We start from the raw sequence: 16,567 nt of genomic DNA on the forward strand, positions 1-16,567 counted from the left end.
ATAACCTCTTGACAAAAAAAGATTTGGTTAGATGCCACACTTGACAGTTCAGTGAAAAAACTCTGTCTTCTTCCGCTATTGCTGAGTAGAATTTTGTTATCAGCTCTCTCTGTAGAAAAAGTGCAACACTATTTTATAAAACTTACCCTAATATCAGACCAATATTAAATAAAGCAACTAACCTATCTTTATTTTCTTTAACACGATATGTACTTTGATCATTGCTATGGGGATACATGGAGAAATTGTCATTAGAACTGGACTCTTGTTCTTCCTCTTCTTCCTCCTCTTCTGCCTGAAGAAGTCCATCAGAAAGATAGCCATCTCCATCCTCTTCATCTAACGCACACTGGGTAGAACCTCCCCATGTTGCCACTGTTCTAGTGAACATTAGACATTAAAAGATACAGTCAATCTGCCATTAACAAAGGATAACAGCTAAAATCAGATTACTAATAAAATTTTATATGCCAATTATATCTACGAGTTGCATCAAAATGAATTTCACAAACCTCTTACCAATGCAGAGACAGTCAACTAATTTAAAAAGAACTACTTGTGTTTGAACTTTGTAACTTACATTGTTAACACCTAACATCAGAGAAACTTATCTATGAATCCAAACAAATTGAAATGGCCAGAAGTGATCATCTACAAAGACCTCCCATATTACAGAGACCAAGGACTTCCCTGAGTTCACTCGTTTGAATTATAGCATATCTTTTAAAGAAAGACCCAGTGTTGATTTAACACTTGAAAAGAAGCCATTCTTTCAAGCTGGAATCAAACCAACAACTTAAGGATATCTTTCCAAACATGCTAGAGTCCTGCCAGTTGAGCTATTGAAGGCCAACCTAGTATTTTAGGCATCTGACAGCATTTTTCATACAGCCCTTTTTCCTTGTTTATATGCGTTTTCCCTCAGTAATGGGGAAAAAGAGAGAAAAAGCATTTTGAAAAATATAACATCAAACCCCCAATAAAATGGGAGGAAGCTCATAGGCAAGTGGGTACCTCAGAAAACTTTTAGGTAATGTTTTGAAAGTCACTAGATTATAAATTTCCAGTATGCCTTTAAAACTAAGAAAATATAGTTTACTACTTTTTCTCTTAAACACTGGATGTGGAATTTTGTTCAAAGTAAACACAATAAAAGCAAGTCTCTTACTAATTTATTTTTAAATGGAGTACCTCTGTGACATTGTTCACAACAAATGTTTAATATACAGTAAATGATTCCAGACTCCAAAGGTAAGACCATATAAAGCAGGATGGGTGTGACTCATCCTCTTACTTTTCCATCCTACTTTGTTGTGGAGTACATTGGGTCTCTGATCCATCACTTTTAACAGATGCAGCAACAGTAGATGTGTTTTCTGCCAAATCTCTTCTCCTCTGATGTTCAGCCATTAAAGCTTCAAGCTGCTTTCTTCTCTGTCGTAACTCTTCCCTTAAGATCTCATGCCTACGCATCTCAGACCATAGCTATTTGAAATAAAATAGTTTAATCCTTCTGTTTCATTTTACAAATTTAACTATATTCAAAACCATTAAACCAACAAATTATGCAAAGCTAAAATTTTTCAAAATTAATTTGATGTGACTATATAGTAGAACAAGCAAAATGAAGAAAAAATCCTAAATTACATCTTGACACACCTATGATGTAAGTTTCAGCATTTATGTTGTAAGAACAGAATGTAAGTTATATCAATAAAAGTGAGGCTAATAAAATAATGGTTCTCCTGTAATATTAAGAGGTGATCAGGACTAGGGCCACATTGTGCAAAGGGCTGCAAAAACTCAAAGAAAATAGTCTCTGCCCTGAACACTTTAAAATCTAAAAAGGTAAGTAACATAAGAAAGTGGGGAGAGAAGAATCCAATCAAATTGTTTATATTAATACTCTATAAGAACAATGAAAGTGTATGATTTCCATTTATCACTCAAGCTAGCTATCATTAACTGGCTGATTTCTTACCGACGTCAAGGCAAAATAGGGTCTTGAGGAGGAATTTGAAAGAAAAAGTGGTAACAGTTTTATGGATCACTTCATGAGCATTTATGGATCATCTTCTTGTCAACTGTTTGAAATGGGCCACCTTGATTTCATTAGCACTATAAAAGTGATTTTTCCTCCCTTGGTATTCACACCTTCTTGTCAACTGTTGAGAATAGCCCACTTTCACCTTAACTGAATTGGCTCATTAGCACTTGCCTTACCAAGTGGGGGTAACTCCCATCTTTTCTTGTGCTTTTACCTGCCTGTATTTTCCACTCCATGCATCTGATGCAGTGGGTTTTAGCCCACAAAAACTTATGCCCAAATAAATTTGTCAGTCTCTAAGGTGCCACAAGGACTCCTCCTTGTTTTTTCATGAGCATAGGAAGCATGAATGAAGGGACAGGTGTTTCTGCAAGAAGCTGTGGCCCTAGCTTCTTCCCTGGCTATATGAGGACAGGTCCCCACTCCTCTGAATTCCTTCACACAAAATGTCCAGAAGGGAAGGAGGGTGGGTTGTGGAATACACATCTGCATCACCAATAAGACAGAGGACCAAGTGGCAACCCTGCAAATGTCAAATATAGAAACATGTCAGTCCTAGGATATTAGAGACACAAAATGGGTGAGGTAATATCTATTATTGGACCAATTTCTGTGGGTGAGAGAGAGAAACTCTGTGTAAGCTTGTTTTTCTCACCAACAGAAGTTGATCTAATAAAAGATATTACCTCACCCACCTTCACTCTCCAATATCTGAACGTTGCTTAGAAATTCCACTGAGGTTGCCTGGGCCCTCATGGAAAGAGCTTGCACCCGTTGAGGAGGCACAGTCTGAACTACTTTGTATGCTGTCAGGATACAGAAAGTTATCCAGCTGGAAATCACTTGTGAAGAGAGATCGTTTGCCTCTTCATTTGGTCCACATATGAAACAAACAGATGAGATGAAGAATGGAAAGGTTTAGTCCTATCCAGATAAAAAGCTAAACAATCGCTTGACATACAATATGTGAAAATGCTGCTCATCTGGGGTTGAATGCAGCTTAGGGAAGAACCCTGGTAGATATGTAACTTGGTTCAAAAGAAACTGAGAAACCACTTTAGATAAAAACTTAGAATGCGGCTGCAAAGTTACTTTGTCTTTGGAAAATTGTATGCAAGGAGGCTCTGTCATCAAAGCCTGCAATTCTCTCTCACTCCTTCCAGATGTTTTTGTCACAAGGGAAGCAGTTTTCTGACACAGAAGGGAGAAAGAAGAAGTTGCCAGGGGCTTGAATGGTGGTCTCATAAGAGCTGCTAAGACAATATCAAAGTCACACAACGGGGACAAGTTCTTTAACCAGTGGATGGAGACAAGTGACTCCTTTCAAGAACCTCGCCTCCATGGAGGTCAAACACACTGACTTCCCATGGATAAGTCAATGAAACATGGAAATCATTACCAGGTGCACTCTCAACAAACTAAGTGCAAGACCAGAAGACTGAAGGTGTAAGCAGGTACGCCCAGACGTCCTGGATACAAGCCATTTTCAGTTGAACTCCCCAGGCTAATGAGGAGGTCAGAGAGCTAACATTGTCTTGACCACGGTGGAGCAATGAGAATGAGGTTGCCATGATCCAATTTCAGCATGAGAATGACCTGCGGGATAATCGGAATAGGAAGAAAAGCATACAGGAGTGCAGATTCCCAGCTCAGGTGAAAAGAATTGGTCACAGGGCCTGGACCGAGACCCCCTTGAGAGCAAAAGAGATGATTGTCGAGATGCCCCAACCATAAAGATGGATTGCTGGACACTGGGCTTCAGAAACCACTCATGATTCAGGGAGAAATTTCTGCTGAGGTGATCCACCAGGTGGTTCTAGAACCCAGTTAAATGATCAGCAGCAGGGTAATGTTTTCTCTGATGCAAAACTTTAAGAGCCTGATGACCTCCTGACATAGCAGGTTGGAGCATGCTCCCTCCTTTCTGTTCATGTAATACTTCACAGTGGTACTGTCAGTAAGGATGTGCATCGCCGAGTCCCTGATGTGATCTTGAAGGGCCTAATTGGCACTGCAGATGGTATAAAGCTCCAAGACACTGATATGCAGAGAAGTTTCCTATTCTGATCACAGGCCTTTCACTGACCCCAGATGCACTCCCCAACCTACTAAAGAGGCATCAGTGGGGACTTAGCGAAGGAAACACCCTGGCACACATTGCCCTGAGCCAGTCACCACCATAAGGACTCCAGGATCGGCAGAGGAAGTTGGACTGGTCCATCCAAGGATTCAGATGACAAACCAACTTTAGCCACATTTGAAGAGGATGAAGGTGCAACCTAGCATATTGGATTACTTATTTGCATGCAGCCACATGGCCTAGCAACCTCAGGCATACGCGGACTATTCTTGAGGGTTGAGTTCCCTGCAGCTCCAGAGATAGGTGGCAAATCGCATGTAAGTCAGTCAGTCAGTAGCAACACTCTTGAACTCAAAGTTTAGTAGGGCCCCAATGAACTCGATTCTTTGAGTTGGAACCAGTGTTGACTTCCTGCTGTTTAGGATGAGACTTAGATGATCATCTAAGTGTAGAATGAACTGAACATGAAAGGGGACTTCTTCTCTGGACTTGCTTCTCAGTAACTAATCATCCAGATATAAGAAGATACGAGTTCTCTTCCTGAGGTATGCTTTCACTACAATCATGCACTTGTTAACATGCCAGGCGGGAGTGGAAGACAGACCAAAAGGAAGCACGGTATACTGATAGTGTTGGTTTGCCATGACAAACCATAGAAACCTCCTGTGGCTTGGGAGCACTGCTACATGGAAATAAGCATTCTGAAGGTCCTGCAAACCATTTGCAATTTAACATGGGGAGGATAGTTGCTAAGGTGACCAGATGGAATCCCACATATCTGATGTATTTGTTGAGGTCACAGGGGACATGACTCATCCCTCGAGGGAGTAGAATCCCTGCCTCCAATGTTGCAGTGAAACCTCCTCCACAACCCCCAGAGCCAGTAGAGACAGAACCTGCTCCAGAAGTTATGTCTTGTAAGAAGGGTCCCTGAAGAGGGATTGGGGGGGAGGGGGGCAGAAACTGTATGGCACCAACCCTGGGTAACTGAGTCCCAAACACCAAAAAAAATGAGCCAGCCTGTCCCTGAACAGGGGAACAAAGATGGACTTCTGCTTGGGACATACAAGTCAAGATGGGCACTTACTGGATGCCAGGGGAGGACAAGCCAGTCATGTTCAGAGAACAATGCCTGCTGGTTCGCAATGCCCATCTGCCAAGAAGAGGAGGTATAAATCTTCCTTCCCATGAAGTCCATCCCCTCCTAGACTCTGTCTTTAGTAGAGATTTATATCTTCACTGTCATTTACTGTGGTTACTTCCACAGTAAACTCCCAACAGAGTTAGGGGCTGGGTGGGAGTAGAAACCTTCAAAACCCAGCATGGGACTGAAATATGACTTCTCTGCACACTTTGTCATGGGAGGCTATGAAGTCGGAGAATTCCAGTGTCTTTTTGCAGGCTCCAAGACAGCCTCATTTATCAGGCTGGCTATTCTCCCTGGAGCGGATTGGAGAATATTCAGCAGCTTATGCGTATTCTCCTGCATAAACTAAGCCTGGATGCCTAGCAGCCATACATCTAAGAAGGTCCTGATATGCCTTAAAGTCCTCAGACATCAAAGGAGAGCAAGAGCTTGGCATGGCAGAGCTGTCCAGAGATGAAGAAGCAGTGGTTTGCTCCACCAATGACAGGTCCTTTCTTGACTCTCTCTCACACACACACACACACACACACACACACAATTGGAGGCCTAGAGGGATGGGCTCAGTCTCGCCTGTAGCTGGTTTGGGAAGGGAAGCCACCCATGGGATCAGTGATCTAAGTTTTAGAGCAGCTTGAAGAATGGGACCTGAAAGACCGATGAGAGTCCTGGCATTGGTGATCAGTAGGCCCTGAACCAAGAACCCTCTCAACTGCAGAAATGATGCCAACTTCAATACCAATGGTGATCCAAGGACAGTCTCTAATGCCTATCAGGCAATGACGAAGGGGAGGACGACCCGAACCTGGGTCTCGAGGAGTCACACAGATTCTTTGGTGACAATGGAGCCAGGCACAACAGAACAAACAAACAACCAGACTCATCTGAAGCCCAACAGAAACAGCATCAATGCCAAAAAGGAATGGGGAATCTGCACCAAGCGAGACATTCCACCCACCCAGTACCAGAACAGGCGCCAGCACCAAGGCCAAGGACCAAGGCCAAAGGGGCCATCAGCATTGCGAGGGTCTTTGGTGCCAGTCACAGCACTGGTCTCAGTTCCACTGTCTGGGACCTGGGCAGCCTGAGCTGCAGTGCTGATGAACCCAGCAGCTCTACGACCCAGCCAGAATGTGCCACGGGCATAATGGAAGATGAAGCATAGAAGCTACAGCACCTTCAAACTCCTGAACTAGTAGAGAGTCATGGACTAAGAGGGAAAGCAGGTCTGATGTCACCTGATACGCCTCCAGCGTGGAGACAGTCAGCACTGGTGCAGACATCATCAGTACCACACTCACTGGATGCCCCATGGCCAGAACCAGAGCTGATATGGGCTCTTGCTGATCTCGGCACGGTACCAAGGAGAGGTTAGATAGACTTGCTCCATTGCGCATGCCAGAAGGAATATGGCGCTGGTCAACACTCCTCTTAGAAGATGAGAAAGTCTCCCATAACCTTGGAGCGCTCCATAATTAGTCTTATGGGACATCTTCCTCACCTCACCAAAGGAGGGAGAGCAACTCCTCTTCCTCTGAGGAAACGCTAGAGTCCATGTGAAGCAACATGACTTGCTGGTTCCGATGGCAACCATCGAGCAGACGAGGGTCTCAGTGCTGAAGTGAGCCTCTTGCCCTGTTCCTTCAGGTGCTGCTTCACCCATAAGTCTCTCACCACCTCCGTCCTCTTTTTGAACGACTTACAGATGGAACACCATTCCTGATCATATCCCTCAGCCACAACAAGCACCTCATGTGAGGATCACCACCCACCCACATGACAGGCAATGCTTGAACCTTGGTGAGGGTATCACAAAGGGCAGCCAACTAGTCCAACTAACACTATACTAACACTTAACTAAACCTGAAATGCTACTAGTTTTCTGGGATTATTTCCACTAAATGATGAGACCAAAAACATGAGATGAAAATACCACACAAAGCTTCGACATAAGCCACAGGCAGTGAAAAGGAACTGAGTGGGGGTCAGGATGGAGCTGTCTTTATATAGCCAGAAGAGGGGCTAAGGCCATGAGGGCACAAATGCTGTCCTTCTGGGTACTGCTAGGCAAAGTTCTCCAGCTTCGGTGCACTGGGCACAAGTACACCTCTGTGGAATACATGGCTGCAGCTATTCGAAGATAGTAGTATGAAGTAATCGATATGTACGGAGGAGCAAAGTTGTGAAGGACCTTGAAATCAAGAAGAAGCTTGAACCTGATGCAGTGAAACAGGGTAATGGAGGAATTTAAAAGGGAAGGTAATATGGTTACAGCAGCCGGTAAAGGTAACTTTTGAATAGTTTTGAGCAGTGTTTTGAATAGATTTGAATGAGGTGATAAAGATGTCAGGGAAGACAGATAAGGTATATTATACAAAGCATAAAGGCAAGCAGACTCTGCTTTTGTTACGAAATAGCTGAAGACCTTTCTAGGCGAAGTTTCCAACATCTTTGAAAATATTAATTTGCTTATAGAAAAGGCTATATTTTGAAGTTAAAAATCAAAAGTTACTTATGGAGTTTTAGAAATATGATTATCACTACATGCTCTTAGTGTTACACCAGTACTTTTTTTAATTTTTTAGCAGAAAGAGACCCACACTGTTTATCAAAAGGCAAATTTAACTATATATATATATATAGTCATAAGATGCTTATGTTTAACTTAACCAAATCCCACTTTTCAAAAGATCTTGAAACCCAGCCAAATTTTTTAATTTTTAAAAATGTGCGTTTAAAGCATGAGCATACAAAATGGTCACCCATAACTGGGACAGCAAAAGCAATACCATCGTGTTATGAAAAATATTAAATGGAAAAATGAAACAATGAAAATGTATAGCTGAAATTCAGTGACACTTATAGTTAAGGCTGTACAAGCATTTTGTTCTAAAGGATAATTTTTAGACACCTGTAATTTGTCTCTCCTTACTCTTTGTTCTGTTCTCATTTTTTGTTTTAAAGTCCTCAGTAAAAAAAAATTTCACCATTTGAGAACAAAAACATGACAATCCTATCTTGTCTTTATAAAAAAGATTTATCAGACACTGTTAGAAGGCAAACAATATATATTTTGCAAGAATACTCCTTACGTAAGAGATTACCTTTTGATGGTTTAGGGGAAAATCTTTGATTCAGTGAAATTACAAGGATTTCTAAGAAGTATTTTAGACATACATAAAGTTTCAGTTAATTGATAAAACTAATGATCTGCCATGTTAACTAAGCGGAGTGTGTGTTTACATAGGGTGAAATTATCCAGTTATAAGATGTCAGGATGGAACAGCGGAGCTGCATTTGCGTGCACGAGGCAGATCACTGGGAAACTAATTTTAAGATGTAAGCATGTGTGAAAGTGTCTCTCTGTGATTGTTTATAAGGAAGGAGGCAGGAATATGACGAGTCTTGCCTCATTTCATATTCTACATGGACTCCCTGATTGGATGGGTTGTTCTTGGAATCCAGTTTCTGCTGAGATCATTCAATCCCTCTGGTTATAATTTCAAAATTCATATCCTTTTTACAGCCAAATTCTGCAATATTTGCTTAAATATTTCTTTTGGCAAATACTTCTTGCTATTAAGGTTCATTGTTTGCTTTCTACAAAAACACCATATATCTCAACATGTATATAAAAAGACTTAATGTTTCAAAATGTTTAAAAGGTATCTAAGGTATTTTCCTCTTAAAAAAAAAAAAAGAGTAACTGACTCACAAGCAAGTCAGAAATGTCAAGTACCTCATTGTCCACTGTTACCGATTCTTCAGGTTCAAGAACAGGCTTGCCTGCTGCGCTACTTTCAACAGCTGGTGTTGAAGTAGCAGGTGAAGCTGGTCTATTTGCTGGGCAATTCCCCAAACTAGCTGACAACTGAAAGAAAAAGATTTTAAAATTAAATTAAATATATGTTACTAGAGTAAAATAACATAGGTTATTATTGCTTTCTGCAGTTTCTACTTATTTCTTATTGTTATTGGATATGGCTATGTCCCCCTCCCGCCAACTACTCATACACAACTCAATTTTAGACTTCTTGAGATAAACAGCTCAAAGTCGACATATGCTATTAAGAATAGTCTCAGAACCCACATTACCTATACTTCAACCAGCATGCAGCCAACCTTACATTATGATCAATGCTATGTGTAATGTAAACTAAATCAGAAACTTTGTCATAAAAAATTAATTTTAAAAACTCAAGCCAACATTGTGCAATATGGTAGAATGCTGGTCCCTTGAGCTCTTTTAGTAACTAGCATTTTCAACTGCCTGAATGAAAAATATTTTTGAAAAAGGTCAACATTTTGTTAACTTTCATTTTAAAAGAACCAGTTACCTTCACATCAAGGATTTATTCCAGATTTAGGGAAAGATTGTAGTGAAAATGAAGTAGACAAAAATTAACAAACTTTGCAAAGTTTGGTAAGGTGGGATCTGAACATCTGTTTTAATGCAGCCAAATATAAAGTCACCTTCACAAGATGAGACATTACTCTGGAATGCAGGGGCTCTGAAAAGGACTTAAGGGTCATAGTAAATAAGCTAATGGCCATGAATTTCCAGTGACATTATGTAGCTAAAAAGGGCAAATGCAATCCTTGCATCTATAAGCAGGAGAACATCACATAGGAGCAGGGAGGCAGAACCTAGCTCTGTATATGGAAGTACTGAGACCATTACTAAAATGGTATGTCCAGTTCTGGTGTCACCACTTCTAAATGAATACTGAAAAATTTGAAAGAGTTCAGAAAGGAGCCACAAGAACAATTTGAAGTCTGAAAAACATGCCTTTTATAGTGAGAGACTTAAGACGATCAATCTATTGAGTTTATCCAAGAGAAGTGTAAGAAATTAAATGATCATGGTCTACACTACCAGTACATATGTAGGGAAGAGATTCTGATAGTAGATGTCACTAATATAGAAGAAAAAAAGGCATAACGAGATTCAATGGTTGGAAGTTGAAACTAGACAAAATGTCGGACTAGAAATAAGGTGCAAATATTTAACAGTAAGGGTAATTAACCATTGGAACATATTACGTAGGAATGTGATGATTTCTCCATCCCTTGAAGTCTAAATAAAGACTTGATATCTTTCTAGAAAGATATGCTATAGCTCATATAGAAGCCAGAAGCCTAATCCAGAAATTATTGGGCGAGGTTCTATGGCAAGTGTTATAAAGGAGGTCAGAATAGATGATTATACGTGATCCCTTCTAACCTTTATCTATAATCTATGAATGAGTCTTAGAGTGGTTTTATTGAACAAAATTCAACATTATGAGCATAAACAACTTGAAGTCCTGAATTTCAATTTTTCTACTAGAAAAACTACTGCTGAGAGAAACATTTGGTGCCCCATTGCCTGATATTCTTGGTGTATGTCTACACTACAATAAAACACCGACAGCTGATCCGTGTCAGCAGACTTGGGCTCAGGCTGCGGGACTATACAATTGCAGTGTAAACATTCAGGTTCAGACTGGAACCTGAGCTCTAGGACCCGCAAGGGGAGAGGGACTCAGAAACTGGGATCCATCCCAAGCCCAAACATTTACACTGCAATTTTAATAGCCCCAGAGCCCGAGCCAACTGACATGGACCAGTCGTGGATGTTTTACTGCAATGTAGACCATACCCCTGGAGTCTGTGAAGAAGTATACTCTACCTACTTGAAGGTCAGGACAAGCCTTCTGTAATGCTTGGATTTTTTCCTGAATCTCAATCAGTTTCCTTCTTTCTTCTTGAAGTTGTTTAAGTTCCCGCTGTTGCTGCTGAAGTTTAGCTTCATAGAATTTTTCTCTGTAGTAAGAGATATTAGCTGCATATTACTTAGTAAGAGATTTGATGGAATTGTGATCTTTAAAGATAATTTAAAAAGACCATATACCTTGCTTTTTCATTCAGTCTCACATCTTGTTGCAATTTGTTGGTGCAAGCTCTGATATTATTTGGTTGCTGCTTTGCCTCCTCTACTTCAGCCAAAAAGAAGTCACCCACATTAGCTATGTCAGCAGTAGTTGCTTCAGGCTCTGTCTCATCATCCTGTAACAGCAGGAGTGCAGTCAGCAATATTTTTCAATCAACTATATTTTGTCAACAAATCTGGAAGCAAATCGTGCTCCGGCCATATGTGTGTATGTATAGTCTATATAGCTGGAGCAACAGTTTATAGATGGAGTGTAATTTTTTGGAGCACTATGAACAAAAATATGACAGTTATTGAGGGACAAGAGTAGAGTTGAAATAGACAGTGGTCATGATCCCATCTTAATGGGGTCACCAGGGCTGGCTTAGATTTGCTGAGGTCCAGGGCCGAAGCCCAAGCCTCAGGGCTTTAGCCCTGGGTGGCAGGGCTCAGGTTATAGACCCGTTCCCTAGGGCTGAAGCCCTTGGTCTTCAGCTTTGGCACCTGCAGCACAGCAGAGCTTGAGTGGGCTCAGGCTTCAGACCCTCCTCCTGGGATCGTGTAGTAATTTTTATTGTCAGAAGGGGGTCGCAGTGCAATGAAATTTGAGAACCCTGGAATAGGCGATTGCCTATTTAATCGTCCTCCTATTGAGATCCTGGCAAAACTCCCATAAACTTAACCAGAAACCAAACTGTGCCTGAAAGAGACAAATTTAAAAACATTTTAAAAGAAAGTGTCCTTTATGTGGCTTAAAGGCCTCATTTTCTTGGCTTTTGATATTTTTTTCCCCCATCTCATGTAAATTTAGGAATTTTTGGCTTAATCTAAAAGCCTATGAAGCTGAAGCAGCCATTCCTGTTGCTGCCAAGATGAACACTCTGAATCAAGAACCAATTAAAACAGAGGGATTATAGAAGCCAGAGCGCAGAGAGATACATATTCACAATGCAGTTATTGATTATGCAAATAACTGTACTCAGATTAACTAAACTGCTGCCAGTCAGAAAGGTTGGAAGGATTCAAATGTACAGTTTAAAACTATTTGCACCATGATCATGCACATCACAGGGCTACTAAATCTTAAAGTAGCTGTTCAGCAGCTCTATTCTCTGGCTACGACAATTCCACTTACATAAGAAATAAAACGCGCACTTTAATTAAATTCTCAGATTGTAAGAATTACACATTTTTAATATTGTACAGGTTTTTATCTTTACATTTACTTGCTGTGTAAAGGTAAAAGATGTACAGGTTTTTTTACTGCCTTTTGTGGGGTATTATGTTAATCTTGTTTCAACTGAAAGTCAGGAGGAGGAATTGTTTGGGGAGACAATCAAAACCAATGAAAGAAAAATATTCTATTTAAAAACATTATAGGGACACAGGCAATTCTTATTTGGCCCACAAATTATGAGTTTGAAAACAAACTTATGAAAATATTGACCAATACTTTTTTTAAATTCCAGTTGAAACAGGTGATATTAAATCTGTTCCCCTGCAGTGATCAAAAGCCAAATTTGCAGACCTCAGAACCTGAAAGTGAGACTGATTTCACTAATATTCATTATCCAAGATGGAAAAAAATGCAAGAGTAATAGAGCATAAACAATGAAAAATTAGATTTTTAGAAGTCACTTAGGGATCATCTATGGTGTTTCATAAGAAAGTTTTTTATATTATAATTTAAGTTTAAAGACCCTCTGAAGCAGGGGTTCTCAACCTTCTGCTTTCTGAGGCCCCACCAACATGATATAAAAACTCCACAGCCCAGCTGTGCCTCAACAACTGTTTTCTGCATATAAAAGCCAGGGCTGACATTACAGGGTAGCAAGCAGGGCAATTGCTCTGGCTTCGGCTTCAGCCCTGAGTGGCAGGGCTCGGGGCCCTTGGTTTCAGCCCCACATGGGGCTTGTCTTCACTACAGGGGTAAGTCGACCTAAGTTACGCTACTCCAGCTACATGAATAATGTAGCTGGAGTCGAAGTAGCTTAGTTGACTTACCCCAGTATCTTTACTCCGCTGCATCGATGGGAGATGCTCTCCAGTTGACTTCCCTTACTCTTTTCAGAGAGCTGGAGTACCGGGGTCAACCCGAGAGCGCTCTGGTGTAGATTTAGCAGGTCTTCACTAGATCCACTAAATCAATCCCTGCTGCATCGATTGCAGCAGCGTCTGTCGCCCCGTAGTGAAGACCAGCCTGTGGTGGGGCTTTGGCTTTCTGTCCTGTGCCCCAGCAAATCCAACAGTGGCCTTGCTTGGCAGACCCCCTGAATCCTGCTTGTAGCCCCCCATGGGGCCCTGGACCCCTGGTTGATAATTGCTGCTTTAAAGAGCATTTTAGATTTGTGTTTCAAATGGACCACCTCCATATTAGACAAATCAAACTATTCTCCTTTTTCAAGTTTTACAGTGAGCACTACCACTCTATCAGTCTGGTCTGTGCACAATGTTAAAAAAAAATGCAGTTAGTTCATACACTCAGGAGTTAGTAGTTTATTTGGTTTTTTTTAAAATCATGTTCATGGGCATGTAATAAGACTGTATTTGTAAAAAGTACCTGTACCATAGCTACAAGATTTTGTAACTGTTTAAGTTTTTGTTTTGCAGCTATAAGTCTACTGATCTTCTGCTCAAACTCAGCATCTCCAGCATCAGCATCAGCTACACTGCTTCTGCAGCTAGATAAAGAAACTTCACTGGCTCTGTCCTCTTCCACTTCGTCATCACCACCTTGTGATACATCCATATCTTTGTCACTGTCCCTATTACGACAATCTGAAGGAAAAACAGCAAAAACAGTGCCAAGGTTGCAGATAAACACTAGTGAACTTGTTAAAAATCACTAGATGTTCATACGACTAATGCGTTTCAGATCTGAAGCTGTACTGCTCAATGAAAGGAATCCAATCTAGCATTTAAACCCTTGCTGAACACTTAGTTTATATGCAAATCTGAAGCTCCCAAACCATGTAACCAGGAAGAAAGCCTAAGGAGTTAACATGCTCCCAAACACACACACACACATCAGTTTTAGCTCTATATACAGTAATACTTGAATATCTTTTAAAACATACCTAATGTAGAAGACATATTTAAAGTCCTTAAGTTAGCAGCAGATCGGTTATTTATTTCACAGTCTGTATTAAGGTGTCTTCCATCTCTGTTAGTAGTTCCACACTGTATGTTGGAATTGCTATTTATTTCACTCCAGCTACTAATTCCCTGAGGGTTTCTAGGAGAAAACATTCATCATATTAAAAATCGGTTCTCATTCCATTAAAACTTTAAAAAAAAACTGGGTAAGATAATTTTTTTTAAACTTTAATCATTTTAGATTAATGTGCTAAACACTACAATTGCCAAGATAAAAGGTCATTCAAAACAATCACATACAAACCTTAACATCCCATTTCCCTTTTAGTGGGGCAACCAAAATTCCCCAGTCCAGCTCTGCGCTACACCCCACATCTATCACAGACATGAGATAGAATCATAGAATCTCAGGGTTGGACAGAACCTCAGGAGGTCATCTAGTCCAACCCCCTGCTCAAAGCAGGACCAAACCCAACTAAATCATCCCAGCCAGGGCTTTGTCAAGCCTGACCTTAAAAACCTCTAAGGAAGGAGATTCCACCACCTCCCTAGGTAACCCATTCCAGTTCTTCACCACCCTACTAGTGAAAAAGAGATAGTCTATAGCACAAGAGTCCCCTTTTTAAATATCTCCCATGTAGATTTTCAAGTAGAGCTGAAGATGCTGGTCTGAACTTATAAAATGTTACATGGTCTGGGACCTGGTTACTTGAGAGATTATCCGTGCACTCAAGTACATATGGAACCCCTTCAATGTGAACAGAAGAAGCCTTTGACAGGGGATATCCATGAACATCCCTCAACTCTGCAATTCATTTCCACCTCGATTCTCTAGACTAGATTTGTTAGCCAGGTACATTGCAAATCCCATCTTTATCTGTGACTATGTGAGGTAAGGGTGAGTTAGCAGCCTGATAAACTGAATGCATGGGACTACATTTGGATTTTATAAGGCCATTTAATGTGCCTATTTATCCTTTCTGTGTCTTATCTTGAAATTCTAATAGGTATCAAGAGTTGCATACTGATGCTATAAAATCTAAACAGGAACATTAATTCTGAAACACCATTTAAAAACTTCGTAACATTTATACAAAGAGCATAATTTATCCGTGAAGTCCTTAGTGGAGTTTCATGGTGTAATCAGCACAGGGTCTAATTCACAGTGCATAATTCTAGAGCTATTGTATATTTTAGGAAGACCTTTAAAATGACTTATCAACTGGATTAAGAAAAATATTGTATTAGCCAAGGTTAGGTTATCAGCATAATGAAGGGTATCTCAAATGAACTGACACAACACAGTGTCAATTTAATCTAAGTATTAAAAACTTCTAGTTAACCACACCATCTCACTATGCTGAACGTACAATAACTAAGGCCACAAAATTTAAGACAAAATATAAAAAAAAGCGTAACCTAATATTGGTAACAGGTTGTGGAGTCTCATGTTCAGAATCGCATTCTGATTCTCCTGTGTCGTCCTCTTTAGTGTTTTCATTCACGGCATCAGTCATCATATCAGATGTCTGTTCATAATAATGAACTAACTCACGCAACTCATTCAATCTCTTACGAACTTCATTCAGTTTCCTGAAATGAAAGCAGAATACTTTATATACATGCCCCTACTCGATTAAGAAACCTGAATGTAGCATTCAGTTCTTTATTAAACAGTGCTCTCAAAAAAAGTGCAGCAAACTTAACCAAATTTTAATTTTAACCAAGTACTTGTATACATAAACTAATTAATATCTAAATTCACTATAATTTCAGATCTATAACAACCTTTGCTTGAAGATGTTCTCAAGCCCAAATTAATCTGTATGATATTTCACAGAAAATACTACTACTAAGATCTAACTTAAGATAACTAGTTTATATTTCAGACTTTCTACATCTTTCAAAAATATGCTACTTAGGGAAAAAAACTTAAAACTTAACAAAAATTTATACAGAACCATTTAAGTTCATCACAGCAAATTAATTACATAATAAAATTCATAAAACATTTTACTGGAGCTTTTCTGTTGGGTTTAGATTGTCATCCTCTTCACTCTCATTCTGAGAAGCAATGGAATCAGGAGGATAAGGAGCAGATGATGCTAGGCTGTTAGACTCTCCATTGATAACAGTTACTATGCCTACAGGAGCAGAGGCAGCTGAAGTTGTACTTCTTTGATCAATACTCCTTTGAGGAGAGCCTGACATAGGCAAGACTACAAAAAAGGAAATGAAAAATATCAAATTTGGCATCGTATTAAAAAGAGCTACTTATTTGGATTTATA

General features: G+C 40.1%; 1 protein-coding gene and 1 long non-coding RNA gene across 12 annotated transcripts in view; one reads left to right on the plus strand and one right to left on the minus strand.

The window, feature by feature from the left end:
- Nucleotides 1–16,567, minus strand: part of PCM1 (pericentriolar material 1) — a 75,049-nt gene that overhangs the window by 34,512 nt on the left and 23,970 nt on the right. For 10 of the 11 annotated variants that reach the window (XM_045017756.1, XM_045017754.1, XM_045017752.1 and 7 more), the window contains 9 exons: nucleotides 16,296–16,497; nucleotides 15,698–15,871; nucleotides 14,260–14,417; nucleotides 13,743–13,960; nucleotides 11,165–11,319; nucleotides 10,947–11,076; nucleotides 9,011–9,142; nucleotides 1,295–1,485; nucleotides 183–380 (listed from right to left, as the gene is read on the minus strand). In XM_045017756.1, coding sequence (XP_044873691.1) covers nucleotides 183–380; nucleotides 1,295–1,485; nucleotides 9,011–9,142; nucleotides 10,947–11,076; nucleotides 11,165–11,319; nucleotides 13,743–13,960; nucleotides 14,260–14,417; nucleotides 15,698–15,871; nucleotides 16,296–16,497 — 1,558 coding nt within the window. The remainder of the gene's footprint in view (nucleotides 1–182; nucleotides 381–1,294; nucleotides 1,486–9,010; nucleotides 9,143–10,946; nucleotides 11,077–11,164; nucleotides 11,320–13,742; nucleotides 13,961–14,259; nucleotides 14,418–15,697; nucleotides 15,872–16,295; nucleotides 16,498–16,567) is intronic. The other variant, XM_045017751.1, reaches the window with a different exon arrangement.
- Nucleotides 5,781–13,930, plus strand: LOC123370884. Its single transcript, XR_006579609.1, has 3 exons — nucleotides 5,781–7,557; nucleotides 8,519–8,610; nucleotides 13,793–13,930. It is a non-coding gene; the product is annotated as an uncharacterized LOC123370884 (long non-coding RNA).

Source organism: Mauremys mutica, chromosome 5 (assembly GCF_020497125.1).
Source record: "Mauremys mutica isolate MM-2020 ecotype Southern chromosome 5, ASM2049712v1, whole genome shotgun sequence".
Classification (NCBI taxonomy): domain Eukaryota; kingdom Metazoa; phylum Chordata; order Testudines; family Geoemydidae; genus Mauremys; species Mauremys mutica.